The sequence below is a fragment of the Syngnathus floridae genome, chromosome 17 (genome assembly GCF_059516105.1).
Source record: "Syngnathus floridae isolate MCC-2025c chromosome 17, RoL_Sflo_1.0, whole genome shotgun sequence".
Taxonomy (NCBI): Eukaryota; Metazoa; Chordata; class Actinopteri; order Syngnathiformes; family Syngnathidae; genus Syngnathus; species Syngnathus floridae.
In genome coordinates, this window is record NC_142429.1 from 3,163,627 (window position 1) to 3,191,401 (window position 27,775).

At 45.9% G+C, this 27,775-nt stretch overlaps 5 protein-coding genes across 12 annotated transcripts; 4 read left to right on the plus strand and 1 right to left on the minus strand.

Moving 5' to 3' along the window:
• The first annotated feature begins 943 nt into the window (after window positions 1-943).
• On the plus strand, window positions 944-5,024 carry LOC148383207 (decapping and exoribonuclease protein-like). Its single transcript, XM_088358078.1, has 7 exons — window positions 944-1,098; window positions 1,570-1,871; window positions 2,007-2,236; window positions 2,649-2,868; window positions 4,166-4,301; window positions 4,376-4,470; window positions 4,616-5,024. Exons 2-7 carry the CDS (start codon window positions 1,576-1,578, stop codon window positions 4,722-4,724), a joined length of 1,086 nt encoding a protein of 361 aa, XP_088214204.1. The 5' UTR covers window positions 944-1,098; window positions 1,570-1,575; the 3' UTR covers window positions 4,725-5,024.
• slc25a17l (solute carrier family 25 member 17-like) lies at window positions 4,931-8,913 on the minus strand. Of its 5 annotated transcripts, XM_088358073.1 has the most exons (11): window positions 8,646-8,911; window positions 8,529-8,593; window positions 7,920-8,068; window positions 7,722-7,782; window positions 7,399-7,465; window positions 7,163-7,317; window positions 6,936-7,052; window positions 6,717-6,862; window positions 6,407-6,502; window positions 5,605-5,687; window positions 4,931-5,479 (listed from the first exon to the last, which is right to left on the minus strand). In XM_088358073.1, the coding sequence occupies exons 1-11, from the start codon at window positions 8,702-8,704 to the stop codon at window positions 5,332-5,334; spliced, it is 1,146 nt and encodes a 381-aa protein (XP_088214199.1). In that variant the 5' UTR covers window positions 8,705-8,911; the 3' UTR covers window positions 4,931-5,331. The 5 variants fall into 5 exon arrangements, with proteins under 5 accessions (XP_088214199.1, XP_088214200.1, XP_088214203.1 ...); XM_088358074.1 differs by lacking the exon at window positions 6,407-6,502 and having other exon boundaries at window positions 8,646-8,913; XM_088358077.1 differs by lacking the exon at window positions 8,529-8,593 and having other exon boundaries at window positions 7,920-8,003; window positions 8,646-8,912.
• Window positions 8,914-8,952: 39 nt separating this feature from the next.
• On the plus strand, window positions 8,953-11,045 carry anks4b (ankyrin repeat and sterile alpha motif domain containing 4B). Its single transcript, XM_088358079.1, has 2 exons — window positions 8,953-9,111; window positions 9,839-11,045. Exon 2 carries the CDS (start codon window positions 9,906-9,908, stop codon window positions 10,947-10,949), a length of 1,044 nt encoding a protein of 347 aa, XP_088214205.1. The 5' UTR covers window positions 8,953-9,111; window positions 9,839-9,905; the 3' UTR covers window positions 10,950-11,045.
• A 293-nt stretch (window positions 11,046-11,338) lies between these two features.
• Window positions 11,339-15,545, plus strand: LOC148383210 (kelch-like protein 24). 4 transcript variants are annotated; one of them, XM_088358060.1, is made up of 12 exons: window positions 11,339-11,481; window positions 11,771-12,028; window positions 12,149-12,283; window positions 12,570-12,761; window positions 12,905-13,048; window positions 13,132-13,318; window positions 13,457-13,603; window positions 13,676-13,855; window positions 14,002-14,178; window positions 14,290-14,436; window positions 14,813-14,978; window positions 15,064-15,545. In XM_088358060.1, the coding sequence occupies exons 2-12, from the start codon at window positions 11,792-11,794 to the stop codon at window positions 15,215-15,217; spliced, it is 1,866 nt and encodes a 621-aa protein (XP_088214186.1). In that variant the 5' UTR covers window positions 11,339-11,481; window positions 11,771-11,791; the 3' UTR covers window positions 15,218-15,545. The 4 variants fall into 4 exon arrangements, with proteins under 4 accessions (XP_088214186.1, XP_088214188.1, XP_088214187.1 ...); XM_088358062.1 differs by having other exon boundaries at window positions 14,903-14,978; XM_088358061.1 differs by having other exon boundaries at window positions 13,727-13,855.
• A 323-nt stretch (window positions 15,546-15,868) lies between these two features.
• On the plus strand, window positions 15,869-27,725 carry uqcrc2a (ubiquinol-cytochrome c reductase core protein 2a). Its single transcript, XM_088358084.1, is given in 15 exon segments — window positions 15,869-15,976; window positions 17,230-17,331; window positions 17,402-17,551; window positions 19,510-19,574; window positions 19,658-19,714; window positions 19,811-19,935; window positions 21,750-21,817; window positions 21,819-21,851; window positions 23,354-23,411; window positions 23,501-23,596; window positions 23,672-23,850; window positions 26,627-26,707; window positions 26,797-26,873; window positions 27,168-27,321; window positions 27,417-27,725. Coding segments are annotated over 15 exon segments (1,362 nt in total). The 5' UTR covers window positions 15,869-15,943; the 3' UTR covers window positions 27,501-27,725.
• Window positions 27,726-27,775: the final 50 nt, after the last annotated feature.

A 27,775-nucleotide genomic window follows, 5' to 3' on the forward strand; every position in this document is an offset into this window, starting at 1 on the left:
GGCTGTAGCAACGCTGCCTAGCTAACGAAGCGGGCCAACAGAACCTTGGCCTTTCCGTGACCCCGGCAGTGCAGAGTCTCTCCTCAGTCGGTTGGCAGTAGGGCTGTGGACTCGGACTCGGTCATTTTTGCCGGACTCGGTGCTGATTTTGACCGAGTCCACCGAATCCGACAATAAAAAAAATACGTTCAATTTTATTTTCATCATGCTGCTGAGAATGCGCGTAGGAATACTGTCCACAGCCCTGCTTACGATCAATGCGGCCACGTTGAGTTGCACTTAGGCTAATGTTTACATTATGTACCAATGTCAAGGATGACTATGTCACCCAGCTTATATCATTATTTAGATTTTGATCTAAATTAGCCTTGAATAAAGACTAAGCAGTCACATGAATTAACAGAAAAAATGGACAGCCGGACTCGGTGGTCAAGAGGCCGGACTCAGACTCGGTGCAAAAATCCGACCGAGTCCACAGCCCTGGTTGGCAGCCTCGTCCTCGACTGATTAGATATCTCGAAGTGTGTTGAGTGCCGTTTTCCTGTGGAACAATGGAACTAGACTTTCTTGCTAAGTTTCACACAATAATAATATTGAGTAAATAATTTGATACCTTTTGTGCAAACACTTAAGAGATATGAAGTAAAAGTGAGATAACTTGTATGGAGTTACTTAAACATTGAGTAAATATGGGATAACATATGCATCTACTTCAACATGTATGTCTTTTCTATAACACTTAACAAAGGCGTTCTACTCATAACTGGTGAGGGCCTCTCGCAGGCATATACAGGAAGATAAGAAAGGAAGGGAGGTATATATGATTGGGAGTTAAAGGAACTCTCTGGAGCTCGACAGAGAGCTTTGTTAAAGCAAAGATATGAGGCCCTCGGTCAGGCTGACCACTGAACGCTTTGTGAAGTCATGTTGTTGGCAGATGTGTTCCTCGCTTCTGCCAAAGTGAAACAAACATTCAAAGATTTCTGAGAATAGAAACTCAGAGTACCACTTCAGAAGAAACGAAACCAACCGAAAGAATAAAACAAGTCTCAGCAGTGCTGTGGGATCGTCACACGTTCACACCCCAGCTCGGATAAGGTGAGAGCGACTCTTCCCATTTCTATGTGCTCAAATTGCTGATAGAGTAGAAAATCAAGCAAATCTACTTATTAATGTCTTACTTTATATTTTCATTTGATTACGGGCAAATGTTCGAGGTGAAAAGCTCTGAGAATATAGCCTCGATGATTAAGTGGCTGTCAGCTCCACCGGTACTGATCTAAGTCCAAAATGCTCACTGTATTTTTATTGGGGCAACCGCTGCCAGTACGATGCTGAGAGTTGTTCCTGACTCAGTGAAGTAAAATGTGCATGTACGGAAATTGGGATGGTGAGCATTTGAACGCATGAAGACGCAATTATGGATTCTCATGGTTTAAAATAGGGAATCACACACCAGTAAACTTGCGCCGGAATTCAAATGTATGATACATCTGCCCTGCACCGCTTCTAACTGATTTTTGCTCAACCGCCTCGCTTCTCATTTGGAACACTCTCACTCACCTTCAGACAAGGATGTACCGCGAGACGCTGAGCACTAGAAAGGAGGCGTACGGAGGCAACGAGCCTCCGTTCAAAGAGCGAGTGGAGGAGGGCTCCTTCTCCCTGGACACGCAGAGTCGTTTCCACCACGACAAGAGTCAGATGCGATACTTTGTGAAACCTGAGCAGAGCCCAAATTTTGACCTGAGGGATGGCTATAATGACCGCTACATAAGGAGAGATGAAAATGTGAAGAAGAACCTGGAACACATCCTGCACTGGATCTTGGCCAATAAGTCCAACCTCATGCAGAAGGCAGCCGCGTCATCGTAAGTTACTACCCGGTGGCCGTTAATCCAAGCAAGGCCATGGAAGCAATTAATCAAGTATCTCCAGGCTCCACGTGACCTTACTTCTGGGTCTCAATATCACTTGGCGTTTTTGTTTGTTTTTTTCCTCCCCAGTGCTTTGGATGACTTTGACTTTGTGACATCCCGAGGCCGTTTGACCAAAGTTTTATGCACACCGTATGAGGCTCTGACTGAGTGGTCGCTGGCCGTCACAAAGTTCAAAGGAGTAATTTACATCAACGAAGTGGAAACCGACAGCGCTTGCCAGGACCGGCAGAACCGCACCGAGAGCCACGATGAGAATATATACTGGGGATACAAGTTTGAGCAGTACATATGCGCAGGTAGGACTTTCTTAGTTGGCGGCCTGGGATTCTGTTGCTTGCAGTTAAAATGTAATCCCAAAAGAATTTCATATCCTTTCAAATTCCTCTTACTTCACCTTAATTTCATATCCTTTCAAATTCCTCTTACTTCACCTTATCAGGTTTACAGATGCATTGAAAACTTCCCTATCGCCACTAACAACCAAGGCTAAACTTTTGTAGCTCTTCCCCAAAATACAAAGCTTAACTTCAACAGTGTTTCTTGACACTAACTGGACAACTTTAGTGTGGTGTCTTTGACATTTTATGGCACAGAAAAAAAAAAAGCAACTAGGTATCACGCCGCAAGTGATTGTTTTCAAGTTGTTAGTATACATATCATTACTTATTTGGGAATTGCTTGGGACAAAAATGTTTTGTACCCCCAAAGACAACATTGATGGCTTACCCGATTCGAGCGGCGTGGTCAACTCCAACGAGGCCTTCTACAGCGTGGTCCGAACTTGTCTCTCGGACCACAGGCTGCTGTTCTCCGGCGAGGTGGACTGCCGGGACAAAGACCCCAATGCTCTGGCTCCTCCCGCTTGCTACCTGGAGCTCAAGACATCAGGACAGATGGGCACAGATAAACAGCGAAGCAAATTCCACAGGTTTGTCAAGCCTCCAAAGTAGCACACGTAAATTGCTTTTTCCCACATTTCATGAGATTTAAGATTCAAGATTAAAGAATTTCTAATCGCCATGTTTGAGCGTGCTAAACAAGGAATTTGACTTTGGTACATCACAGCCTCTGTTCAACATTTAGGTGACTAACACCCAGGACATGTGTGAAAAATGACAAATATTCTCCAACATCCCCTGATCTTAAACTCCCAGGAGGGCAAGGAAAAACTGAAAACTCCAACTAGGGGAAATGTGAAACCGTGAGAAGAGACCACAGATGGGAGGATCCCTCTTCCAGGATGACCAGGCTGCAATGAATGCAGTGTAGACAATTCAAAAAAGGTGTGGAGAGCAGGATGTTCTTGCACAGCAATGACTCTGAGACTCTAAGAGTGGTGTGAGTTCATCAGAGCGACAGCTTGGGGGAAGAAGCTGTCTCTGTGTCTGCTGGTTTTGGTTACTTGTTTGGCACGCTCAAACATGGCGAATAAAAATTCTTGAATCTTGAATAATGCCGTCGGGAGGGGAGTAGTTCCAAAAGACTGCAACCTGGGTGAGAAGGGTCTGGGTTTCCTGGTCCTGGACTGGTACAAGTCCTGGATAGATGGGAGGTTGATTCCAATTATCTTTTCTACAGTCCTGATTGTCCGTTGCAGTCTGTGCTTGTCTTGTTTGGAGGCCGATCCAAACCAGACAGTGATGGAGGTGCGGAGGACAGACTTGATGATGGCAGTTTAGAAGGTCTTCAGCAGCACCCACGGCAGTTTGAACTTCTTGAGCTGTCTCAGAAAGTACAGCCTCTGCTGGGCCTTCTTCCGGACAGAGTCTATGTGGCTGATCCATTTCAGGTCCCGAGAGATTGTGGTTGCTAGGAACTTGAAGGTGTCTGTGGAAAGAGTAGTATTACTGCGGATAGTGAGGGGTGAAAGTGGTGAAGGGTCTCGCCTAAAGTCCACTGTTATAGGCCTGACTATAAGGAGATGTTCATGAATCGAGCCATGTATGCCGCGCAAGTCGATGCCAAACTTGATGCCAAATCCAGTCTGGCTTTTTCACGAGTCGATTTCTACATCGGTGTGACAAACTTTGATTCAAAGACCAATAATAATGCAATCTGACACTGGTGTAACATGACCTTGAAGCTCTGATGAAAGACGTGTCTAAATCAAGGGAGCTTTTAGCGGAGCTAGTCCGAAAATTTGTGTTTAACCCGAGTCATGTGACTCAGGCCCCCCCTTCAGCTTCATAATACGACTGTACTCGGGAGCATTTTTTCATCATCAGGTTCAAGCTGCTCAAGTGGTGGGCACAATCGATCCTCCTTGGAGTCCCTCGCATCGTGGCCGGCTTCAAGAACGATGATGGGGTCATCGTGTCCGTGCAGACTTACCACACCGCCGAAATTCCAAACCTGGTTCAGGTATAGGCAGCCCGCAGCCACACGTGGCGAGAGAACCGTACCCACAACGAACCCACTTGTCTTCTCTGGGCCAGGGCGAGCACTTGGCTTGGAGGCCGTCGGTGTGCCTAAACTTCTGCAGCGAGTTTCTGTCGTTTGTCAAGCGCGTGGTGACTCGAGACGATCCTCGGTGAGTTGGAAGTACTTTGACTTATGTGAATGCTGACGATTGTTTACAGACGTCATATTTCCTACATCTGCGCTAATTTTACGGCATTTGTGTTCCAGCACTCGGACACATTTTTTAAGCTTTTTTTTCCTCTCTGGTCTTCCAGTGTGGTCTACCTGTTCTCCCGAAAAGTGCGCAGTGACGTGACCTTCACTATCCTCAGCGACTCCATTTATTCTTTCCTGCCTGAATGGTACGTGACGGAAATGAGCTAAAGAGGCACCACAGTAATCCCTCTACTTCACGGATTGCACCTATCACCGGTTGTTTTCGGAACGTAACCCCAGCGAAAAATGAGGGATTACTGCATATCTTTTTACACCGCTTGCGAAACAGTCGAAGCTCCGCAAAGTATGCGGGTATTCCTTTGTATTTTACAAGCAGGTTGGGCGAGTTGATTCATTCCAGGAAGTAACTGGCGTAAGTGTCAAACCTTTATTAAGAAACTTTCAGTCTCTGAATTAAATTGTAATGTTTTTACTAACCCACTTTTACCACTAAAACAGTACAAACCACTTTTTTAAAAGATAATTTCTTGACTGGAAAACGACTGGAAATATCAATCCAAGAGGGTTTTTTTTTTTACGTCATGTAAACAAGTGATAGGAGCCCGTGTTGTGTCACTGACTGACAGTCATGAGGACTTTCCATTCAAAAGTCAACAACCCAAAAAAGCACTTTTCATCATTTGCCATGAGTCATTTCATCTCATTAGTCGGTTTAACCAAAGTGCACGTTAAGAAGTCCACCAAATGGAGCATTTGATCTGACTGATCTCCTTCACCTCTCCAATCGGGATTGGGAGCGCGAGCGACGACCTGCTCAGTGCGTGAGCTTCCTGTGCAGGCCCATCATTTTGAAGGTGGCGGCAGTGATCTTCTCGTACACCACAAACATGAGGGCAGCCGTCAGCACCGTCTGAAGCAGCTTGGCCTCCAGGCCTTTGTAGAGCCCCAGAAGGCCACGCTTCCTGTCAGACGCAACAAGTGTTTAGCAACGGACGGATGGCCGAACCAGCCGACCGACCAGAACTCTAAACTCTGACTACAAACACTTGGCGGTAGACGGTGCGTCTTGAGAACGGGTGGTGCTTACCGAATTCGTTCCATCAACATGGAGAAGATGTTTACCAGACTTCCCATCAGGCCGCCCTTGCCATCGCCTTTGTACTGGCCAAACTGAAAAGACGACACACGCTCAGTTCAGCCGGAAAGACGGACGTGTTAGAACCAATTTATTAGAAAGTGATTACGATTTTTTTTGTGGTTAAATAGGTCAGAGGAATGTTTAGTAACGCTTTAGACTAGGTTGCATGATCAAGTGCATTTTGCTTTATCATTTGAACCTCCTTATGTGTTGTATCGACATGTAAATTCGAGCGAATTATCTTGAAACGCAGGAAACAAACTGTCAAACCTTGGTCGGATAGCAACCACGAAAGAAATTTTGCCACTACAGGACACATCTCTATTTGACGAAGAGATGCCACAAAATGCAAGAAAAAAAATCTACCGTGGTTCCAGAGGAATGAAAAGTCACATTTCCTGTGGGGAAATGATTGACAAATGTACAAGAACGCAATTTAGGGAACATTTTGTCAATGTAGAGGGGCAGTTAATGTTTCCCGGATCAACCACGTGCCATAGCTAGCATCAGGCAAGTTCCTCCTCGGATTGCAAACTGGAGGTGAGTGACCGCAACAGAGTCGTGTGGTCCCTTTTGCCTCAGACTCAATTCATCAATACATTCATTAAGCTCACGACCGACCGACCAATCCACAACATCCTACACGACTGATGCCCATTCCTTAGGAAAGCCTCGTGCTCAGCTCACACTTTTCGTAATTAGCATTTATATGCAACAAAGAAATCAATTTCCCATACGATGCAGCAGTTACCCTGAGTATAGCTTGGACGGTCTGCAGTGGATACGTGGCGGTAGTCGCGATAGCTTTGGCAACAGCTCCCATGAGGAAAATCTCACCAGATGAGATCTGTGGAAGAGCCAATTAGCCTTTTCCTGTTTTGTAGCACAGCCATGCACAAAAGTCTTTTGAGCAGATCGTTTGAAGATGTGACAAGAGGCTCAACTCTCATGTGACAAGAGGCTCAACTCTCTGGTGGTCTTTCCGCTTTGTACATGTCTGAGGCTCTCGTGCATTTTCCCACAAAGTCTATCACATTGGATGTTGTAGCGTGTCCGCTCACCTTCCTGCCCCCTTTGCCTGCCCTCCTCTTCATGGACTCGTAGAACATGAACTGCACGGCCGGGTTTAGGACAAGGATAAGAGAGGGCAGCATGCCGTTCCACAGCGTGGCCGCCCCCTCGCTCCCTATGATCTGGGAGAAGGCATCTAGAGAATGAAAGCCACAAAGAGGTAAGCAACACCTCCTCCCCACACAAGATGGGGGCGGCTACGCACGCACCAAACATGCCCTTGTAGTGCGTCTGATGAAGGTCTTCGTTTCTAAATTTGGCCCCCTGGAGTTTCAGACGAGTGTTGACCACCCACATAGGCGTAGTTAGGATCACATTCACCGCCCCTTCATGAGCAACACAAGCAACCAGGTTGCACGATTAGGGTGGCGACAAGTGGAATAAATCCACTCGAGAACATTTCCCAGCGGGCGTCACGGCGCGGCTTGAGATTCACCTGATACGATGCCCGTGAGCAGGTCTTTGCCCAGTCTGGACTGCTGCGGCCCTGAGGCCGTCAGCCTCTTCAGTGTGTTGAAGGTATAGAAGTAGACAAAGTTGGAGCAGCAGAGGCTGGAGATAACCGGGAACCAGCCTCTGTACAAAGCCAGCCTGCACGGACGCGTCATGACGGAGAGCGTCGAGTCACTTACGCGCATTACTCGAGCGGCTCCAATCCATCGGCATACTCACACGCCTTCTTCCTGCGCAATCTCGGCTAGGATGACTGGCGTGGATTTGGAATTTCTGCTCTCATCAACTAAACAACAACAACAACAAAAATGACACAAAGCTCCCAATTTTAAACTTTGTAAATTTCAGTTAGGAGTGGCACTCAATGACTTGAAGCCACTTTGATGTTGAAGCTGCTGCTTCTTATAAAGCGAGTTGACCTCACTGTCGTCAAACAGCAATCTTATCTCGAATTTTTGCTGGCGAGTCAAAAAAGAAAAACATCCAAACAGCTTGTATCTCAAAAATCAGGCCACTTGTGCTTTTTTCAGGGAGGAACTCACCCTGAAGCCGACTTTTAGCTGTGTCCAAAGGGAAAAAAGTAGTCATTGCTGTCACGCTGCCCTGAAAAGACAAATAAAATTACTAACCGAGATTCACAATGAGCAGAAACCGGTGATATTACGCACACCGCGTAATATCACCGTTGTGCGTATTACCACGCTGTGTCTTGTTATGGCACTTCTCTTTCTTCCACTCACCATTGCCCCTGCCACAGCGTGGACCAGAGTCTCGTAAGAGAGCAGACCGACCGGTGAGCTTCCATTGGCGGACATGTTGACAACCTTTTCTCGGTCACAGCACACAGTTGGTCCGTGTGAAGAACTTCGAGTCTTAACTGTCTGGCTCGCTTACAGTAAATAGGTGTCAGTAGTGAATCATTCATGCGGAGATGTCAAACTAGCAGACAAAAAGATCGTTGATAACTGACATCTTCCCTCCCCATTCATTTTTGCTTCCGCATCCCTTCTTCGTGGCACGCACAAGACAGAATTCCTCTTGAGCGCCATCTAAGGGGCCGGGACATTTATCCGTATCCGACGTTATAGTAAATTTTTAAGAAGTATAATGGAAAAAATAATGGACAAATTTTAATTGACCAATTTTAGGTGTAGTGGCTATCATTAACCACGGATTGACATATAAGAGTATTGTAGGACGGAATCAGTATAGAAGGCCAGACTCATTATCACATAGTTGGAGGTTTGCGATTGTGCAGGAGGAGATGGATGAGGTGCAGCAGTGGACCTGGACTTTGCCATTGTTTTATGGCTCTGAGCTGTTGACGTCGACGCCCTGCACGAGCTTACTTGGTCTGAAGGCTTTGCGCTCTTGACGGAGGTGAAGAATTTGTTTGTGCTCTCGCTTTTGAATCCTGGAAAAAGACCGTCATGTCTAGGTACCACAAGGCGGCCATCGACGGTTACCTGGATCTTCTAAAGGAGGCCACCAGGAAGGACCTGAACTCTCCGGACGAAGACGGCATGACGCCCACCCTGCTGGCTGCTTTTCACGGGCATGTGGATGCGCTTCAGCTCATATGCAGCAGAGGGTGAGAATCATTCGGTATTGAATGTGCGCTTTATAGACAAAATGAACAGTGGATGGGTTTGGATGATAATATAGCCTATAAACCGGGGATCTCAAAATCCAGTCCTCGGGGGCCGTATTCCTACATGTTTTCCAAGTTTCCCTTGTTAAACACACCTGATTCAAATGATCAGTTCATCCTCACGTTCTGCAGCAGCCTGATAATTGAATCAGGTGTGTTTAACGAGGGAAACTTGGAAAACATGTAGGAATGTGGCCCCCAAGGACTGGACTTTGAGACCCCTGCTATAAACCAAGTGGACTTATTGCTGATCTCATTTCATCCTTTCCTGATGCAACTTGGTGAGATGACCTTAATATAATATCTCAGCTTATCTTTCACAAAATACAATTCTAGTCTTTTAATTGATATAAATAGTGATCGACACGTGTCTATTACTTGTTTTGAACAACAAAGTACGTTGTTATTCAAAAAAAGTTCCTTCTGTTTTTATCTAAAATTTTGTTCCACTTTTGTAGCGACTTCCTGTCAGGCCGAGCCAAATGTTTTAGCAAGGAAAAAAAATGTAGCGCAAAACAAAAGAAAGCTTTATCCACCGTGCCATCTCCAGCCCTCATTAGACACCACAAAAGGGCCTGCTCACTAACTCGCACGTCATTCTCGCTGACAATCTTCTCAGAGGATGCTGGCGAGGCTCGTTTCTGTAACGTGGCCGTGAACAATTGACGCAATGTTCAGGACACGCACGACAGTTGCTGCTGTAATGATTTTTATTACTGGCACACCGAGGTGCGCCTGTAGAGGACTTTACATCTTAATGGCTCACCAATTACTCTTGTCTGCGTTCAATCATGGGCTTATTATGTTTGTCTTATCGATGCAAAAAGCGCGTTTTCTAACATTTGCAGTCTGGTGAAGGAAAAAAAAAAGGCTTTTTTTTTTTCTGAAAGTTTCACAATAAAGAAGTTATTGAAACGACAAGTTTTCTCATCAAAACAGATCGCCCATTTACCGACTTCTAGCTCTATAATTTGGATAAGATGATGTCATCCTATTTGTGTGTGACAGGGGAGACCCCAACAGAAGTGACATCTGGGGAAACACGCCGCTGCACCACGCCGCTGCCAACGGCCACATGCACATCCTCAGCTTCCTCGTCAGTTTTGACGCTAACCTGTTTGCGCTGGACAATGAGCAGCATACGGCAATGGACGTGGCCGCTTCGCGGGATCGCATGGAGTGCGTGCGCTTCCTGGACGCCGCCGCCTCCCAGCAGACCAACCAGAATCCAAAGAGAGTCGCCAGGCTAAAGAAAGAGGCTGCCAGGGAAGCGGAGAAACGGGTGAAAATTTGCGAGAAGGTGAAGAGGCGACACCAAAGCAAGATGGATAAGATGTACCGTGGGGTGGACGGCGCCGGCTCCGCTTCAGAGGGCGGCGACATGTTGGCCTCATCGAGCGTGGGCGCCGCAACCGGTGTCGATGAGCACTTCTCCAAGTTCATCGCCTCCGACAAATCTGGCTCGCTGTCAGCCAGGTTGAAAGGCACACTGCAAAAGAAGCTCGGGAAGAAAGACATGGGCACTCTGCAGAGAGATGCCAACGTCATTTTCCTCAAGCAGGAGGATGCAGCGTCGAAGAATGCTGAGTTTTTGGACATCTTCGACGAGCTTCAAGATGAAGGAGAGCTTGGCTATGGAGATGATGATGATGATGAATCGGCAGGCCACGTCAAACAGTCCATCTTCAACAGGCCTGGCCTGGGTGGTCTTATTTTCATGAAGAGGATGAGCCTGGACACGGACGACGTCACCGGTGGGAACAATGAAAACCTGGGCTACCTCGTTGAGAACGACAAGATTGAGGGAGAGGAAGACCTCTCTGGCTTCGAGGGCAACGCCGACACGGAGGTCCCGTGGCAGCAGGACGACCTCGGCCTAGACGAGGAGGAGGAGGAAACATCTCCGCTTGATGCATTCTTGTCATCCGTCTCCTTGCCCGAGTTTGCCCTGGCCTTCACCAGAGAGCACCTGGACCTGGAGGCGCTCATGCTCTGCTCCGACCAAGACCTGAAAGGCATTCGCATCCAGTTGGGACCCCGAAAGAAGATCCTGGAAGCTGTTGCGCGTCGCAAGAATGCACTGGCGAGACCGGGTGCTTTGGGAGACAGCTGCTTGTGAGGACCTCAATGAAAGATGACACTTGGAATCTTTAGTTTGATCTGTGCACCTGTAAAACATTCATACTGAATAATGAATAAAATGTTCATAATTTGACTTTCCGTGGCTGTATAACATTCACTATACCAGTCAAGTATAGTTAAGGAAAGATAATGGAATGCTCTTCCATTAGATGTCAGAAGGTACAATAAACATGTTTCCAACCTCTTGCCATTCATTTCACAGAACAAGTCACAAGTGAGTATATCAGCTTTCAGTTAGATTTCAGATTTCACGCTAGATAGATTAACGAGCAAGTTCATACTTTCAGACTGTCACATTTTTTTGTTTCGTAGTGTCCCGGTATTTGTGTCTGATACAAGAACGCCAGCATTCTGTTACACTACGTTACCCCTTTGCCTATAGGTGGCAGTAATGAGCCCGAAAAGTGGTTTGCCAACTTCCTATAAAAAGAGAAAGCGTCTTCGTTCCGTTTCACCTGCCCGGATCGAACGTGTTTCTTAAGGCTGTCGTTTAACGATTATGCTTACTGGTGAGTGCACTCGAATTTTTTTAAGATTGCAATATCGCCAATAATTAAAATGAGGGGGAAGTCAAAGAGTTAGTCAAACCCCTGCCAAACTGGCACCGTGACACTGCTACTTAAGCCTCATTAGTCAGCGCGCTAACAAGCTAATCTCGGGTTGTCACTGATTTGAGATGTTTTCTCAAACCTAGTTGAGATTACTTTAGACCAAGTCCTTCTGAGCGCATCCGACCCAGTGTTGAGCCAGTGTCGATTATTTTCTTCTTCACCCTCCCTTTCTCGGGCGGACTCGCAGGGTTCCTCGCCAGCGTTAGAAATGTCTGAGATTGTGGCAGACAACTCTCTAATTGGCAACATCCAGGAAAATGTTGCTCCGGGATCCCTGTGCGGCGAAGGCTACCTGTTTGTGGAAGCCCGGCACCCCAACACCGTCCTGCAGGGTCTCAACGCCCTGCGGCTCAAAAACTCTTTCTGCGATGTCACGCTGTGCTGCGGGGGACAGGAGTTCCCCTGTCACCGCATCGTGCTGGCCTCCTTCAGCTCTTACTTTGAGGTACGCATGAGTCAATACCACTTTAAAGTGCCTTTCAGACCGCCCCATTTCAACCACCCCAGATGACCTAATTGTGGAACGTGTGCTTGGCTTCATCCCCCTTTGCTGACTACTCACCAGACAATGTTTAGCACTGCCCTGAAGGAGTCCAAACAGGAGCGGGTGGCAATCAATGGAGTAGAGCCGCAGATGGTTGGCATGCTGGTGAGCTATGCCTATACGTCTGAGGTCTACATTTCCAAAGCAAATGTCCAGGTAGGTTTTGCTAAATTCTGTTCTTTGACTTTTTGCACAGAACATATACTCGCAAAGCTTTCCCAACCTTGTGCACTGTTATGCCAGACCTCAACACAATTCACAAGCGCACGGTTATATAAATTGCATGACGTCAGCAGCCCCTCATTCAAAAGAGTAAGTCTGCAGCCAACATCAGCCACACAGCTTTCCGTGGCTGTTGGCAAATTCAGTCACAGCTCCGCCATCTGTCTACGTGCCCCTCCCTCCGATGTGGTGGAAACCTGAAGGACTCTGCTCTGTCTAGGCGCTGTTGGCAGCAGCCAACATGCTGGACGTGATGGCCGTGAGAGAGGCCTGCTGCGGCTTCATGGAGCATCAGATGGACGAGATCAACTGCGTGGGGATTCACTGCTTTGCCGAGGCCCACTCCTGTAAACTGCTGGAGAAACGAAGCATGGACTACATTCTCAGTCACTTTAGCGGCGTTTGCCAACAGGTGCGTTACGTTGCAAAATGAAAGCCTGCCATAAACTAAGGAGCCGAAGCCGCCAATCCACTCAGGGAATTCCTTTGTACTATTTGTGTCGTACTTTCACAAATCTCAGGCGGTTTGATTCATGTTTAAATTCTTTCTCGCAGGAGGAGTTCTTGACCTTGTGTGTGGACAAACTAACTGAAATCCTCGCCAGCGACCACCTCAACGTGTCCAGAGAGGAATTGGTGTTCGAGGCCGCCATGCTGTGGCTAAATAAATGTCCGACTCGCAGGCAGAGCTTTGACAAGGTGGGATTTGGAGTGAACACTTTGTAGCTGCCGCGTGCTGCGGTGGAATTCGAAGAGCTCGACTCTTAGCTCTTTTCCTGCAGGTCTTGGAGCACGTCCGCCTGCCCCTCATAAGTCCCTACTATCTGCATGACGTGATTGAATCTCTGGAAGTGGTGAAGGAGAACCACAGATGCCAGAGGCTCATCTCAGAGGCCAAAGACTACCTGCTGCTGAAGGACCGCCGAAGGGAGCTCTTCTGCTCCCGGGTACGGCCGCGCCGATCCACAGGTCAACATTTTACCATTACAGATGTTAGACGCTGCGTGGGAGTAATTTATTTGACCGTCAAAAAATAGTGCCACCCTTTGCATCATGTTTCCCGGGGGGGGGGGGGGTGTTACCCTTCTTATGTTTCCATGGTAACAGGGACATCGGAAGTAATCATAACAGTTGGCGGCGAGGATGACAAAGTGGTGCTGCGCAGCGTGGAGAGCTTCGATCCCCTGACGAATAAGTGGAGGGACCATGCCTGCCTGCCCTTCGCTGTGAGCAAGCACGGGCTGGTGGTGTCAGGTGGGCTGAGACAAAAGTGACCGTAAAGTCCATGGTTCTTATTATCCTCGTGAACTTCAATTAATCTCCAAGAGATCACAAGCCCCACCAAGACGCGTGCGCCTGCTCTCGTCTCGCCTGTAGACTCCGCCCTTTATTTAGCCGGAGGAGAGTTTCCAGACGGCTCGGCCAGCAGGGAGATGTGGCGCTACGACTCGTGCTCCGACACATGGATGGAAATGGCTCCCATGAACACGTCTCGCTCAGAACTCGGTGAGTCTGTTTCATTTCACATCGCATGCTCGCCATTCACTCGCCGCAGCAAGACGTGCAACTTCTGTGTCATCGTATTAAAAAAAAAACAGCCATTGAGCTACATGAGCATCTTTCTCTCTCGTTCTCACTGTCCTTGCTGGCAGGCCTTGTGATGCTGGATGGTTTTGTGTATGCTGTGGGTGGCTGGGAGGGTCACTTTCGTCTGGCCTCCGTGGAGTGTTACAACCCTCACACCAATTGCTGGCAGTTTGTGGGCTGCGTCAAGATGGCAGTCACAAGTCCTGCTGTCGTGGCGCTGGACGGTCTTCTCTATGTTACAGGTAGAACACGCTGCCCTCTAATTTATAATAAAGCGCCTCACTTTAAGATTCTGAACTGTCAAACGATCCTGGCCTCTTGTTGACAGTGTGTGCGTTTTGTCTGTCCCGTAGGCGGAGCCGTTTTGGAAGACGGCGACGGCTCAGATCTCACACAAGTGTACAACCCGAAAACTGCTATGTGGATGGAGGTTTCTCGGATGCAGATAAGTCGTTCGGGTTCTGCAGCTTGTACGCTGAATGGAAAGATTTACGTCATAGGTACAGTATTTGGCTTGACTGTATTTACTTGACTCTCATTGTGTCAAAGGTTGACACTGAACAGAAAATGAAACATTACATTTATTCTCAATGGGTTCTATGATGACACATTTTGCTGCTATTTTAGTTGCAAATCTAAAAACTGTAAAAAAAAATAAAAAATGCATTTTTAGAAAAACTCAGTCCAAATTCATTTGTAATTGTGGTGCCCCCGCAACAGTAGTTTTTCACATGTGCTACGCCAGCTCCCTCCATTGTCACACAAAAGAATCACTCATGTAAATGTTCGGACCCCGCGTGATGCTAACTAGGGTATTAAGTTCAGTTGCTTGAGTAAATCAAATGGCAACCTGAGGTTTTTTGTTCTGAATTTTAGGTGGGTGGCACGCCTCCAAGGAAAACACAGACAAGGTAGAGTGCTATGACCCCAAGACTGACCAGTGGACCATGTGCGCTCCCATGAAAGAACGACGCTACCGGCCCGGTGTCGCTGTGGTGGATGGAAAGATCTTCGTCCTGGGAGGGGAGGAAGGATGGGACCGGTGAGGTGAAAGCAAAGCTGTCCACACCTTTGCATTTTCTGTCTCGTTAACAAACGGACGCCTGATTTTCCCCAACACCTGTCAGATATCATGACACTATCGAGAGATACTGCGATGAGACGGACACATGGGAGATTGTCGGCGAGATGCCCACCAGTCGAAGCTGGCTCAGCTGCGTGTCGCTTCTGCTGAGGAAAGACGGTGTGTCGCACTACTTCCCCGCTTTGCCTAACAGCTAAGTGACGATGTCCGTGAGTCGCCTTTCGCTACAGGGGACACGGCACGATGGTCCTTGTAGCTGTGTTTTAGGATTATTTATTTGAACTACGTCAAACTGTGAGAAGGACATGCTGACAATTGTTCTATCAGCAATATGCTGTATGGGCAAACAAATCCAACTGTGAATATTTTTAAGATATTATTTTCAGGTACTCTGACAAATGTAAGGTGTGCTTTGTATTGCAAATGTTTTTTTTTCCAGGATTATATTAACTTCATGTTGACTATTTTTGTAATTGTGTCCGTAAATAGAATCAAAAGTGAATAATAAAATGTTATTTTAAAGCATCTGCTTGTCTTGTCTTGTAAAAGAAAGCCAACCTCACAGTAAACATTAGTACCAAAGAACTCTTATCTTCGTTGTGAACAAGCTGGCATACTCTGATCGAATGCAAGTGTACGCTATGATACATTTTGTGTGTTTCGTTTTTGTGTGATGTTCTTTACATTTTATTTAGGATATAAGGACCAACTCTGGTATGCAAAAATAAAGCACGTCACATGAACAGCCTTTCTCCTCAAGTATCCATCAAAAACGGAGTTTATACAGATAGAACGTTTGATTGCAAACTATTTGGCTCTTTAAGAGTTTATCGAATGTGGCCATCAGACGCCGCGGTGGAGCGGACCCATTGACGTCACTCGTCCGCCATATTTGTCCTACTCTGGCCGTCGACGTCGGAGACATGAGGGGAATTCGATCCTTAAACAATCTCTCTGTGAGTTGTGGGATTTCTTCTTGTCACTACTGTTCATTTTAGTTTGGCCACCGGTCGGTAGTTGACAAATGTGAACTTGCACTTAGTTTTGTGGTTAGCCGACCGGCTAGTTAGCTTGTCGGGGCTGGCTAATGCGGCGTTTTTTAAGAATAGTAAAAAAAATCCTGCAGTTATGTGCATTTGTCTCCGTTGGGTCATTACTAGTGTGCCGAACGTCAAATATGCGACAATGCGCGTGTGCTCTTCTACTTGGCTCAGTTCGACACCACCTGAAGGTCATATTCGGAATGCCTTGTTTTTTCCCTGCATTAGTAAAGCATTTTTTCTTCAACCCGCGTTGAATGAGCCAAAGTTCATAATTTACATCGGAAAAATCTCACGGTACAGCACCAATTAAAAATGCCCCAACCGTATGGACTGAAATCATAATGGACGCTCCTTTTAATTGCAATCCTTGTGCCGTTCTCAACTTAACATTAACTTGAATGTGACTAAATCAAGATGGATGCTAACATGTTTTGTTTTGCTGGTCTGGTGTACACTCAATCAACTTCCCCTTAATGCAGTGGTTCTTAACCGGGAGTGCTCGCACCCCCCGAGAATGCTTCCTAGGGGGTGCGAGGATACCCTGGGGGAAATTTACAATTTTTCGGGGATAATGATCGGGTAACCGAAAAAAGTGAAAGATTCTGGAAATCAAGAAGTCATTGTGTTAATTGGGATTAGGGATAATGCTAATCAAGCCTTATAGCTGTAAAGTAAACCAATTATTATTATAATAATTATTTAGGGTTAGGGTTAGGAGTGAGAGAACTGGTTGGTGAAGTGAATGGGGTGCGAACAAGGAAAAAGGTTAAGAACCACTGCCTTAATGCAATGTAAACGTGCACTATTAGAAAGAGACTGTCTGGACTCTGGAGGTCGACTTTGCCTTATGAAATCCGCAACTGTTCGAGTTTCAGTGGAAAGGTGTATGCATTTCAATGTTGTCAAATGCAATTTTTTGTGGTGTAGGACTAGGTTAATGACGATTTTTCTTTTTGGCTTCTTTGGCGCTCATCGCCACACTAATTGTGTGAAGATGTCAAAATGCAATGCCACAAGACTTCTAAAAAAAAAAAAGACAATACAGTAATTTGCTTTTTTCCCCCATGGGCAGAGGGGTCACAGTTGATTAAGTTTGTTTTCAAAAAATATTTTATTTCAAGGCCGTATCCCCAGCCTTAATTTGTGTCTCTTTGTGGTTCATGTAGAAGCGTTGCTATGCAGCTGCCAGGCCAAATGAAGCGCTGACTGAGTCCTACACGGGATACAAGTCGTCCGGAGTGTCGCTGCCCGCTCCTCAAAATGTCCAGGTTGGTGCTACTCCTCGGATTAATTTATTTTGCTGGCCTTGGTCAAAGGTAAGCGTTTGTTTCGCATCAGGTGTCCAAGCTCCCAAACGGGTTGGTGATAGCGTCCTTGGAGAACTACTCACCACTGTCCAGCATGGGTGTGTTTGTGAAAGCAGGGAGTCGCTATGAGTCTCTGGAGAACCAGGGTGTCGCTCATGTGCTGTGGCTGGCTGCCAATCTGGTAAGTTGGCACGTGTCCAATCCCTTTGAACCTTTCTCCGGGACGTGTCACCATCATTGTTGAAATGAATGGAAATGCCATTACCGTAATTTCCGGTGTATAAGCCGCACCGGTGTATAAGCCGCACCAGCTAAAATTCAGGGATATTTTAGTTTTTTTCTTACATAAGCCGCACCGGACTATAAGCCGCACGTGCACATGAGTTTTTTTACAAAGAAAGACAGTACACAGAAAGCCTTTTTGAAGTTTGAATAACATGCTTTAACATGTCTTTCTAAACATTGCCTGTGACGCAGCAGTAGTACCGCAGCAACACAGAAGTGTGCACGCGAGTTATTAACAAAGAAATACTGGACACAGAAAGCTTTTTTAAAGTTTTCATAACATACCTTAACATTTCTTTCCAAACACTGCCTGTGACGCGGCAGTAATACCGCAGTAACACAGCACTAATAGGGTTTGATTAAATAAAACATACCGGTAAAAGTCACTGAGACGCGGTGGTAACACAGCAGCAACACGGTAGCACAGCACTAACAGGGCTGGTTAAAGTAAAAGTTAAAAAAAGAGCTTCATCGTCTTCATCTTCCTCCTGTGCACTGAAACCGTCAAAGTCTTCCTCCTCAATTTCCGATTGGAATAGCGTTAGATATCCTTCGCCACACACTTTCTCAGTATCTCTTTCGTCGTCGTTTTTATCCATTTCTTCTAGCATTTTCCATGATGAGGGTCTTATTCATGCACGAAGCGCTAAATTACATTAAACTAGCGAGCGACACGAATAGCTCCAGAGTAGACGGGACCACGAAATAAAGAAAAGGGTGCTGCAACACAATGTCATCAACATCGACTGGCTTTAGCTTAAAAGCGACGTCATATGCATTTCTTTTGTCCCCCATCGTGACGGTTCGTGTATAAAAGCTTCCTTTCAGTAATGTCCGTCTTGATCGCGTTCTGTGTGATGCGCGAAATGTTGTAAACACAAACTGGCACGTCTTCTTCGGCACATTATCTCTTCTTCGCCTGTCTTGCTCTTGCTTCCTGCTAGAGCGCCCCCTGGAGGCCGGAGGCCATAAAAATCCATAAGTACGCCTCGCCGCCATTTAAGCCTCAGGGTTCAAATTAACCTTCTGAATAAAATGCATTAAAAGTTCACATTCATTACAACTTGTTTTTGGTGAGCAAAATGTCAGAAGAATGGAATTTAAATGCTGATTGATTGGGTTTTAATACAATGCAGATGGTCCAAACAGCGCCACTGCTTTGTGTAATCTCTGAGTCACATGGCAGAGTAAGAGAAAGGGTTTAGAGCACAGGTGTCAAACTCAAGGCCCGGGGGCCAAATACGGCCCGCCACATTCTATGTGGCCCACGAAGACAAATTGTGCATCAATTTCATGTGTCATTACTAGTATTGGAAATTGTCTTCACTTTTAATATCTTTTTTTTAGAATATTTGACCAGTTTTTACTCGTCTGATTTGAAAACGAGTTATTTGTCAGTTTGTTTTGTAGCTTTTACTGTATATAATAGTGTTAAGAGTAAAAGTGATCAAGTCATCACACAAATCACAAAAAAAATCTTATATAAACCGCACCTGACTATAAGCCGCAGGGTTCAATATTTTGGAAAAGAGTCGCGGCTTATACACCGGAAATTACGGTAAGCTGTTCCAGTTCCCCAAAATACCTAGCAAAATGTTTTGTCCTGTGTTTTTAAAAAAGAAGAATACCACTCTGCAGTGTTGGACTTTGTGAAACCATACAGGAATGGTGTAACGTCGTAGAATTGTAATAATCCAAGAGTTGCCAGATGTTTGCAGCAAAGGCGGCCGCAACACTGGCTCACTCTTCCAAGAGGATAAAGAATAGGCCAGTTTGTCCTGGCCCTGTCCAACGTGCCGCGTTGGGCTTTGGTATGGGTTTGATTTTTCCTCACAGGTTCCTTTTGTTTTGCAGACCACTAAAGGCATTTCTGCCTTCAAGCTGTGCCGTGGCGTTGAAGCACTCGGAGCCAATCTGAGGTCAGGTTCTCTCGTGCTCGCCGAGTGCCTATCTGACAAGTGTAAGCATGATCCTGTTTGTGCTCTCGGCCATCCGCCCGCAGTGCTGCGCTGTCCCGAGAAACCATGGTCTACACCGCGCGCTGCTTTAGAGATGACCTGTAAGGATGGATGCCGGCGGCCCACTTCCGTTGAGTTGCCGCTCAGCGATGGATGCCGTGCCGCGTGCTGACACCAATGTTTTTGTGTGTGGGCAGAGATAACATTTTGGAGTATTTGGTCAACGTGACCATGGCACAGGAGTTCAGGCCCTGGGAGGTGTGTGACCTGACATCCAGGGTGATTGCCGACAAGGATCGGGCCAAGCGAGCTCCTCAGCTAGGTCAGTGGTCTCAGCGCATGGCCACCGCATGGCAATCGGCTTTTGTGGCCACATGCTTTTGGCAAACTGTTGTATTTAAGGCCGCATCCTCGACCAGGAGTCACCAACACGGTGCCCGCGGGCACCAGGTCGCCCATGAGGACCGCATGAGTCGCCCGCAGGACTGTTCTAAAATTAGCTCAAATAGCTGCATCTATTTATTTTACAGTCAAACCTCGGTTTTCGGACGTCCTGGTTCTTGAACAAATCAAAATTCGACCAAAAAATTCGAAATTTTTTTGCTTCGGTTGTCGAACTAAATTCGGAGGTCGAACCTCGCGAGATGAGCCCAGAGGACCCGAGAAAACCCGACCATGCGGCCCGGATGCCGACTGACTCCGTTGTTATTGTATTTTCGTTACTTTGAGGATTGTATTAACCCTTAATCATGCCTCCAAAGAAAGCAAGTGGGAGCAGTAAAGCCATCCTAAAACACAAAGACGCTCTTAAAGCAATGCGACAGTGAGCGCCTGGCACGCTGCGGTTGCGCGATCGTACCAAATTAAGCTCCCTGCGCACTGAGGTCCACTTAAATTTTGGAAAGTACATCAGGACTTTAAAAATATTTTTAAAATTTTAGCGATGGCTCTGTCACAATAATGCAACCAGCGCGGTGCTGTTGCGCGTTCGGCGGTGCGCTGCAGTTGTGCGATCGGACAAAATTAAGCTCCCTGCGCACATAGGTCCACTTAGATTTTGGAAAGTACATCAGGACTTTAAAAACATTTTCTAAATTTCATTGACGGCTCTGTCGCAACAATGCGACCAGCGCGGTGCAGTTACGTGGTGGGCGACGCGCTACGGCTGCGCGTTCGGCGGTGCGCTGCAGTTGCGCGATTCTTCAGGGATGAGAATCTTCCGCGGATTTCCGTGTTTTTTTCCGTCGGGAGTATCATTTTTGTGAATCGTGTAGATCTGTTGAGAACATTGTTTTTATATGGGGGGCAAGTCGAACGGGATCAGGAACTGCTTCAGATGGGCATGGCTCCAGAGCAGCGTCATCTTACAACTCGGAACACAAAAACGCTCTTAAAGCAACGCGACACTGAACGCCCGGTGCGCTGCGGGTGCGCGATCGGACTAAATTAAGCTCCCTGCGCACTGAGGTCCACTTCAATCTTGGAAAGTACATCAGGACTTTAAAAACATTTTCTAAATTTCAGCGACGGCTCTGTCACAATAATGCGACCAGCGCGGTGCAGTTGCGCGGTGGGCGACGCGCTACGGTTGCGCGTTCGGCGGTGCGCTGCAGTTGCGCGATCGGACAAATATGCGCAAATGAAAAAATGCTTAAAAAAGGCGAGTTTTTTTTGTCTTGAAACGGAATAAATTTTTTTCCATTATTTGTAATGGGAAAAATAGATCCGGAATTCGACCGATTTGCTTCTCGAACCACCTTCTCGAACGGATTGTTGTCAAAAACCAAGGTTTGACTGTATTTTTGCTATTCTTGTTAAAATCACACTTACATGTGAACTGGAAATGACAATAATCACACATAGTGAAAGCCAAATTGAGCAAATTGGCTATTTCAGAAGTGTGTGTCATCAGGACCCAGGAAGTAGCTGTCGGTTAAAGAAAGGTTGGTGACCCCTGCCCTCGACTATGTAACCTGGTTTAAAGAACCGAGGAGACTGCCGCGTGCCCATGCCATCTTGATGAGCCAAGACCTAGAGCAGCAATTTAACATGTTGCCAAATGATGATGTTTTTTCATCCCAGCAAAGGCGCCCCAATGCACATTTGGAATGAGTCTCCTCCGTCTTCTCCATTCAGGTGTGATTGAGAAGTTGCATGAAGCGGCTTATAAAAACACCCTGTCCAACTCGCTGTACTGCCCAGACAGAGCACATGGTCGGAAAAGTCTCTCCTCAGCAAGTATGAATTTGTACTTTTTTTTTTTTTTTCTTCAAACTTTGAAATGTGGATCTGTTTTTACCGGTTGACATTGTCATTTATTGATCAATCAAGCACCTGGTTCTAGCAAAGGGCTCTTCCTGAACATTCATCCACTCTTTATTGTTCTTTACGTACCGTAATTTTCGGACTAAAAGTCGCTCCGGAATATAGGTCGCATTAGCCATAAAATGCACAATAACGTGAAAAAAAACATATATAAGTCGCTCCGGAGTATAGGTCGCATTTTGGGGGGAAATGTATTCGACAAAATCCAACACCAAGAACAGACATGAACAAGCAACAACAGGCTAAACGATAGGTATGCTAACGTGACATAAACACAAACGAAGAGCTGAGAACGGGCCTGACGTAACATTCAGAGTTATCAAAAAACTATGACAGAAATAACACGTTTATAAAACCATCTGTGTCACTCCAATTCATTAAATCCATCGATCGTCCTTTGTCAACAATGGGTGCGCGCCGCTGACGGCGCTTGCACTTCAAAATATTCCACAGGCCCATATAACGATATATAAATTAGATATCAAATAACTATTATATAAGCAATAATATTATCAAACCATCTGTGCACTCTAAATCATTAAATCCATCGATCAAATTCCTCGTCCTTTGTCAACAACGCTGCGCGTGCGCCCTGACGTCAGCCTCGTTGTTATTCCACAGATCTAGTATATAACTATATTGTAGCGTTAACAAAGTACAAGGAAAGACGTGGGTTTGGTAAACGGCTCTTTATTTAACAAAACAAACTTCCAGGCGTGTGGCGGCGTGGACTTTCAACCATGGAGGTGGAAGAGTGATCCATAGAATAGGACCGGGCGTGCGTAAAAGCCATGACTGAGCCCCATCCACCGTCCCCGGACAGCCACCCGGCCGAGCGCCGGCCCCCGACTTCTATCCACGGAGGTGAAAGAGAGCTCCGTAGAGTAGGACCAGGCGTGCGTAAAAGCCATAATAGTTTTTCAAACCTTCTGTGTCAATCCAAATCCTTAACTCCTTCAAACTCTTCGTCCTCCGTGTCACTTAGAAACAAAGCCGCTAATGATGCCGGTAGTACATGGGGCCCTTCGTCATCTTTGTCATCCCGTGATCAATTTTTGTCCTTTTTGTAAACAACTGCCGCGCTGCTGACGTCACTTGAAATTCAAATTACAGTAATCCTTTGCTACATCGCGGTTCGTTTATCGCGTTTTTTTTTTTTAATTTTTGAAAGAATTCATATATAAGTCGCTCCTCATTATAAGTCGCCCCCCCCACCCAAACTATGAAAAAACCCGCGACTTATAGTCAGAAAATTACGGTACTCTCTTATGGTATATGTATATGGATGCCTTTGCTCCTTGATCTAAGTTTGAGCCTCTGAAAACATTTGGATGCACCTGCTTAGCTCCTCAACCTTTTTCTAGCAAGCAGCTGATTTTTCTTTGAACACCCGTGTTGTTGTCTTCCACATGTAGTTGCACTCATTTGTGGAGGACCATTTCACCACCGGCCGAATGGCTGTCGTAGGGCTGGGTGAGTGCTCCTCATGGTGGCTCCTTTCTTTTTTTTTTTTCCTTTTTTTTTGTTTTTTAACATCCTGCCTCCGACATGTCTGTTTTCAGGAGTAAAGCACTCTGACCTGACAGAGCTGAGCGAGAGGTTCCTCAGTGTCCGCGTTGGGGCCGGAGCACCACTTGTTCAAGCGACTTACCGTGGTGGTAAAGACCGTGTTCGTTCACCTCATGAAAGCGCCGTCCCCGCCGTCCACCGTAACCGCGCTCCGTTGCTTCCAGGTGAGCTTCGTGTTCAGAACCAGGACAGCCAGGTTCATGCGCTGGTTGTCAGCGAAGGCGGCGTGGCGGGCGGCACGGAGGCCACCGCCTTTGCCGTGCTGCAAAAGATCCTGGGAGTTGAACCACATGTTAAGCGGGGCACTGGCATCACCAGTAAACTGAGCCAGGGCGTCACCAAGGTAACCTTTGGTTTGGCCGCTGGGATGGTGTTGCATGTTACCCGTTGAGCCAACAGTAACAATTAGCGACGCTGGTTGCAGCCGTACACGGCCGTCCATATGGTGAAGTCCGCACCGCCGGCGGAAACACAAAGACAGTTCCTGGGAACATATATACGTACAAACTGTAGGACCAAAAATAACGTTTATTTTGAATCACCTGTCAAACGCACCTCTTTCAATAAGGTGCCCCCGGCTACCCGGTAACAGGTTTGTCTTCGGAGATTCGTCCGTAATCTAACCACCCGAGTTAAATTAACTCCACCGGAATCAATCTAATTTCTGTACGACGCCAATCCCTCTCAAGTCACCCGAAGCTCGAGCCGAGTAACTCAATTCGAGGCAAGACTTCGAAGTGACCGCATCGTATTGATGGCTCCCCGCTAATGTTTGAAGTTCTGTTACGGATATTTTTAGATGTCTTTGTTAAGACCTCAGGGATTCGTTTGTATAGCGCACCCAAGCACTAGTTTTGCCGAAGTAAATGTTGATATGGGTCCGTTCCACTTGGTCGCTCATGCAGCGAGCCGACCAACTTGGTTATTCGAAAGAGAATCGAATTTATAAAAGTGTGACAATAAATAGCATTTAAGAAGAAAATTAATGCACTTTATATTATTAATTCTAACTTCTTATATGTAGATTTTGCACTTAACTGTCGGAGTGCTTCACCCAACTTGATTGCTTTAAAAAGAGTAACAACTTTCTTAAAACGAATAAAAATGTCTTACTCTATTTAGATTTGCCCAGTAATTAATTTGGAAGGCAAGTCTATTTTTCGATCGTGTCCTGTTTAACTTTTGACGCGGCCCGACAAATTTAGGAACTGGGCCGCGCCCGACGGACAATCGAAATACTTTTATCCTTCACCAACTCTAATAATCTATTTTAACCATCGTCTTTATTTTATTTAGAGGAAGTAAATTTTCAAACGAATTCACTTTTAACGAAATTCTCTCTTCCCTTAAATATCTACGAAAGTTATTTAATTCTCTAACATGTTCGGAGTTACTTTTTACGCGGCCCGTCAAAAGGGGAAACGGGCCTGCGCCCTTCAAATAATTAAATTACTTTCAGTTCTCCACCAAACTAATAATCTGATTTAAACACTTCCGTTAATTTATTCAGACGAAGCAAACTTTCAAACGGATTGAAATTCACTCTTGTCTCAAATAACTACGAAAGTTATTCAATTCTCTAAAATTGTCTGATGTTACTTTTATTTATTACGGTCCTATGTTATACCATAATAACCCCCCGCACATTAATCAAATCGTCAAATCAACCCCAAACCATCGATTGCACATTCAGTACAAATCAGCGCACAACGAAGTAAATAATATACAAAACACATTTATTGAAGAAACATGAAATAGAATTACAAATCTCAATTACTCCAGAAACCGAACAATTTCACTCACTGATACCTGTGTTAATAAAATCATTCAATCCCAGAACAATTCGATTGCAAAACACAGTTCATGAAAGAGGGAAAAGCTAGACACCAGCTGCGTGCTATTTTTGGTGGAAGCAAAGTCGAGTGATCAATTCGATCTTACTTCTAAAATCCAAATTAGAGAAACAGGCTGGCCTCGAGGGAGCCGGCGGCCCGATGACTATTCCCCACTCTCGCTAAAATACATAAAAGTCGTTTTCCCTCACCTAGTTTCTCCTGTACAGTTGTCCAGTCCAATTCTTTGGAGTAAATCCAAGTTAATTTCAGACCAGCGATCCTGCGTCTCACACAAAGATCCCGGGACTCTGGAAAAAATCTTGAAACTCCTTCGGGCTTCTTCACGTATGAGCGCTCTTTGGGGGAAAAAGCCCCGTAGCTGCCCCTGCAGGACTTTTTATAGACTTGTCTGGTACCTATATCCTCTCTATAGGGTAAGACCGCCTAGTTTCCCACGCCCTATAGAATTTGGTCAGTTTTCCCACGCTGTATAGGGTTTGGACAATTTTCCCCCGCTGTATAGGGTTTGGACAATTTTCCCCTGCTCGTACACCTGCTGTCCTTCAGCAGATGTTTCCGCTTCGACCACGCATTACTTCCCACCAATCTACAGCTAGCCCCTGGTAAAGCCTTTCACTTCCCCTTTTCTTCACTTCCTGTTTCATGAGAATAACTTTTTAAAGTTACGCTTCAATTAACTCTGAAATAAAAATCCAAACCTTTGATCTATTTCTTTAACCAATTTATGTCACACCACTATTCTCATAGTGGCGGGCCTCTTGATCAAATTGACTAACAATATTGCTTTAAGCTGTTACAGAATACATTTTTAGCCAAGCAAAGAAATCAAAAAGTAAAAATCACATTTGTGCTTCTCCAAACAATTTATGTCACGCCACTATTCTCATAGTGACGGGTCTCTTGATCGACTTGACTAACAATATTGCTTTAAGCGGTTACAGAATACATTTTTAGCCAAGCAAAGAAATCAAAAAGTAAAAATCACATTTGTGCGTCCATGCGTGACTCACACTCTGACACCGTGTTCCTGTTTTATTTCTATTTTAACTTGCTTAGCTTATTTTGGCCCCTTTTTTGGTCTCATGTTTTGGTCTGGCGCCATCTTTTGGACAAATTTGGAATTTCAGCTCTGCCAATTTATTCCTGTGAACAATCCATTTTTTACCATTTGCACCTTCTTTCCCCCCCATGTTACATGACACACCGCAGATGATCTTCAACATAGTGTTGTGACGACTTAAATCGTCTCTGCTTTTCTTTCAGGCTTCAGCCTTCAATGCCCCATATTCCGACTCGGGTCTGTTCGGCGTCTACACCATCTCGCAAGCGAACGTCGCCAGAGACGTGAGTCCTGGCGCGCACGCACAAAAAAGGCCGAGCTGACCTTAGCTCACAAATCACCCGATGCTCCTTGTCGTCGCCATCTTGTACAGGCCATCAGAGTGGCCATCGCTCAAGTGGGCACCGTGGCCTAGGGCACCGTGACAGAGGATGACATCACAAGAGCAAAGTGAGTTTGGGCTGAAGAGTGCAGAGATACGCTGTCAGTGTCAAAGACACGACATTGTTTCAGACTGACACACCGATTAACATGTCAGAAAATTGCCAAACATTTTCATCATTCTTTTCCATAATAAGCGCAAATGTTTCGTATTGATCTAGCACATCTATCTGCTTCAGGGAGGACAACAGATATTGACCGTTGAGAAGCTGACATTTTCAGCATTCATACAATTTGAAATGTATCCAAACGAAGAATGCAGACTGCAGAGATGTGACATTGCTACCCACACTTTGTGTGCAGGATTCAGGCCAAAGTGGATTATCTGCTGTCAACTGAGAGCTCGGACGGCCTGATGGCCGAGATTGGCGCTCAGGCCCTGGAGACCGCAGCGTACCGGCCGCCCGAGGCGGTTCTCCAAGCCATCGATGCCGTCACCCGGGAACATGTAGTCAAGGTCTTCTGAAAGTGACTATGCTAACAATGCTCAATTTCCAAGGAAGGAAAGGACGATGGCACGCGATATCATTTCTCTTATTTCATCTAATCAAGGCTGCAAGAAAATTTATGGACGGCAAGAAGACAATGGCAGCTTGTGGACATCTTATCAATACCCCTTTTCTGGACGAGTTATGAAAAACGTCTGCTCTATTAAATAAGAAACACTTAAAGCCCACAGCTTCCTGCTGCGACTCATTTTGTGTGATCGGTCATTTACAGTGTATCCAACAGCAGTATCATCACCTCCCCCCCTCCCCTTTGCAAAAAAGGGAGGAGGGGGAGCTGCTCAGTTGATGTGTGGCTCTTCTTGTCCGTTTCTGTGAATAGCTTTGTAAATTAAACACTGACAGTAAAACCAAACCATGTTATTATTTCTATGTTTTGTCTTGAGTCATGTAAAAAAAAATACT